The sequence below is a fragment of the Orycteropus afer genome, unplaced genomic scaffold (genome assembly GCF_000298275.1).
Source record: "Orycteropus afer afer isolate SDZICR_OR568_19922 unplaced genomic scaffold, OryAfe1.0 scaffold01079, whole genome shotgun sequence".
In the NCBI taxonomy this organism is placed as follows: Eukaryota; Metazoa; Chordata; class Mammalia; order Tubulidentata; family Orycteropodidae; genus Orycteropus; species Orycteropus afer.
Window position 1 is genome coordinate 48,172 of NW_006922666.1, and position 2,118 is coordinate 50,289.

At 35.5% G+C, this 2,118-nt stretch overlaps 1 protein-coding gene across 1 annotated transcript in view; it reads left to right on the forward strand.

Annotated features, from left to right (window-relative positions):
* LOC103212728 (cilia- and flagella-associated protein 47) overlaps positions 1-2,118 on the forward strand; it is a gene marked incomplete at its 5' end in the record, with an annotated part of 285,428 nt that overhangs the window by 40,844 nt on the left and 242,466 nt on the right. The window contains one exon of the mRNA XM_007958686.2: positions 310-502. Within this exon, the coding sequence (XP_007956877.2) occupies positions 310-502 (193 nt within the window). The remainder of the gene's footprint in view (positions 1-309; positions 503-2,118) is intronic.

The following is a 2,118-nucleotide window of genomic DNA, read 5'->3' on the forward strand; positions in this document are numbered from 1 at the left end:
ATTAATATACAATATATTGTATAATGTAGTTTCATATATTATATATTATCTTTCATAAATTAGTGCCTTATAGACTAAATGTTGTAAAAGCAAAATGTCTAGAATTTAAAATGAGCTTTGAGGAAGCATCTTATCTATCCTTATATTTCCTGAATGGATTCATTTAAACAGAAAATACTGATGCCTTAAATTATTTATCTAGCTTTCATATTTTTAATTTGCTTTTCAAATGTTAATCTGTTATTTTGGCATTTGAATCTAGTAAAAGTTCTCTCTCTTTTTTTTTTTCTCTCTCTCTCCCAATCTTAGGTGTTGGTTCTATCCCGTGTTTTACCACTTCATAGCAGTAATACACCCCCAACACATATAGAAAATACATCAAAAATCAATCCTTGTTTTGTATCTAGCAACATATATTCTACTCCTGAAAGGATTCTCCTAAGTTGGCTGAATACAAATTATGAGAATACCCGACACACTATATGGAATAACATCCCCAAAGGTGAGAATTTTTTTTTCTTTAAATAAATCATTGCAAACTGTAGTATAACAATACAGAAGAAGCCATGAGACAGGACTCAGAATCCATGGATTCTACACCTGACTCCAGTATTAATCTCTGGTGTGAAAAAGAAGATCTTCATCATCTTTAAGATCAGTTTCTTCACATGTAAAAAGGAAGGAAAAATAAAAGATACTTATTCAATTTATTTCCAAGAACACTTGATAAAAAGGATGTAGACATGTTCCAGAAATGAAAGATAGTATTAATATCATTGGTGGCATTTTCAACTATATAAATAATTAAATTTAGGTAACATTGTGCAAACTTTATAAATAATTGTTGTTGTTGTTATGTGTTGTTATGTTATGACCAGACTCATAGGGACCCCTCCTTCCAAGGCATTATCACTACGGAAGTAGATTGCCCAAACTTCTTTCTGAGGAGCGGCTGGTGGGTTTGAACTGCCAGCCTTCTGGTTAGCAGTTAAGTGCCTTAGGCACTATGCTACTGGAGCTCCTTATAAATAATTGATTGTTGTTATTGTTGTTATATGCCGTCGAGTCGGCCCCGACTCATAGCGACCCCTCCTTGGGTTTCCAAGGCAGTATCACTACGGAAGTAGGATTGCCCAACCTTCCTTCCGAGGATAATTAGTAGTTGAGATCAAATTGAAATCGGACTAAAATGAATCCTAAACATGGTCATGAAATTTTGGGGGAGGAGGCATGTTATGTTATGTTATGTTATGTTATGTTATGTCCATACACTAAGACAAGTAGGTGTCCACAGACAGACCACCTCCAGTATTTAAGTAGTTTTCCTTGGTTCTTCCCTCAAGGGATGAGGCTCTACCCTAAGAAACTGAGCTCTTTTTAAGGAAAGTTCCCGTTTGCAAATATAGCTGTGTGTTTTTTCTTCCTCATAAGTATTGATTGTGATGAGAAGAAGGAAAGTGTGAATGTTGCTTATTCCTTTAGCTTAATTCAGCCTCCCTCTTCTAAGTAAGGAGCTCTGGTGGTATAGTGTTTAAGGCATTTGACTTCTAACCAAAAGGTCGCTGATGGGGCAGCTTGCTTCCGTAAAAATTTACAGCATTGGAAACCCAATGGGGGTTGCTATGAGTCAGAATCGACTAGATGGCTTGAGCTTGGTTTGTTTTTTCTCCTAATTAGTCCTGGTGGCCCAACAGTTAAACTCTTGGCTTCTATCTGAAAGGTTGGTGGTTCCAACTCACTCAGTGGCTCAAAGGGAGACAGAGCTGGTGATCTGCTCCCATAAAGATTACAGCCTAGAAAACCCTATGGGCCAGTTCTACTCTGTTTCATGCTGTCACTATGAGTTATTCTAAGTATCTACAAGCTTATTGGGTCCAGATTGGATTTTGTTTTGACATATAATAATTAAGCTTTTTCATATATATGTATATGTATATATATATATATATATATATATATATATATATATATATCCCTCAGAATTTAATACAAGCTATAGAAGTACAGGGAAGGTGAAGAGTATAATTTAAAATGAGAATTTGCATTGCAATTGCTCCTAACCTGAAAGCATTACCTTAGAAAACATGTTGTTGTTGTTGTTATGTGCCGTTGAGTCGG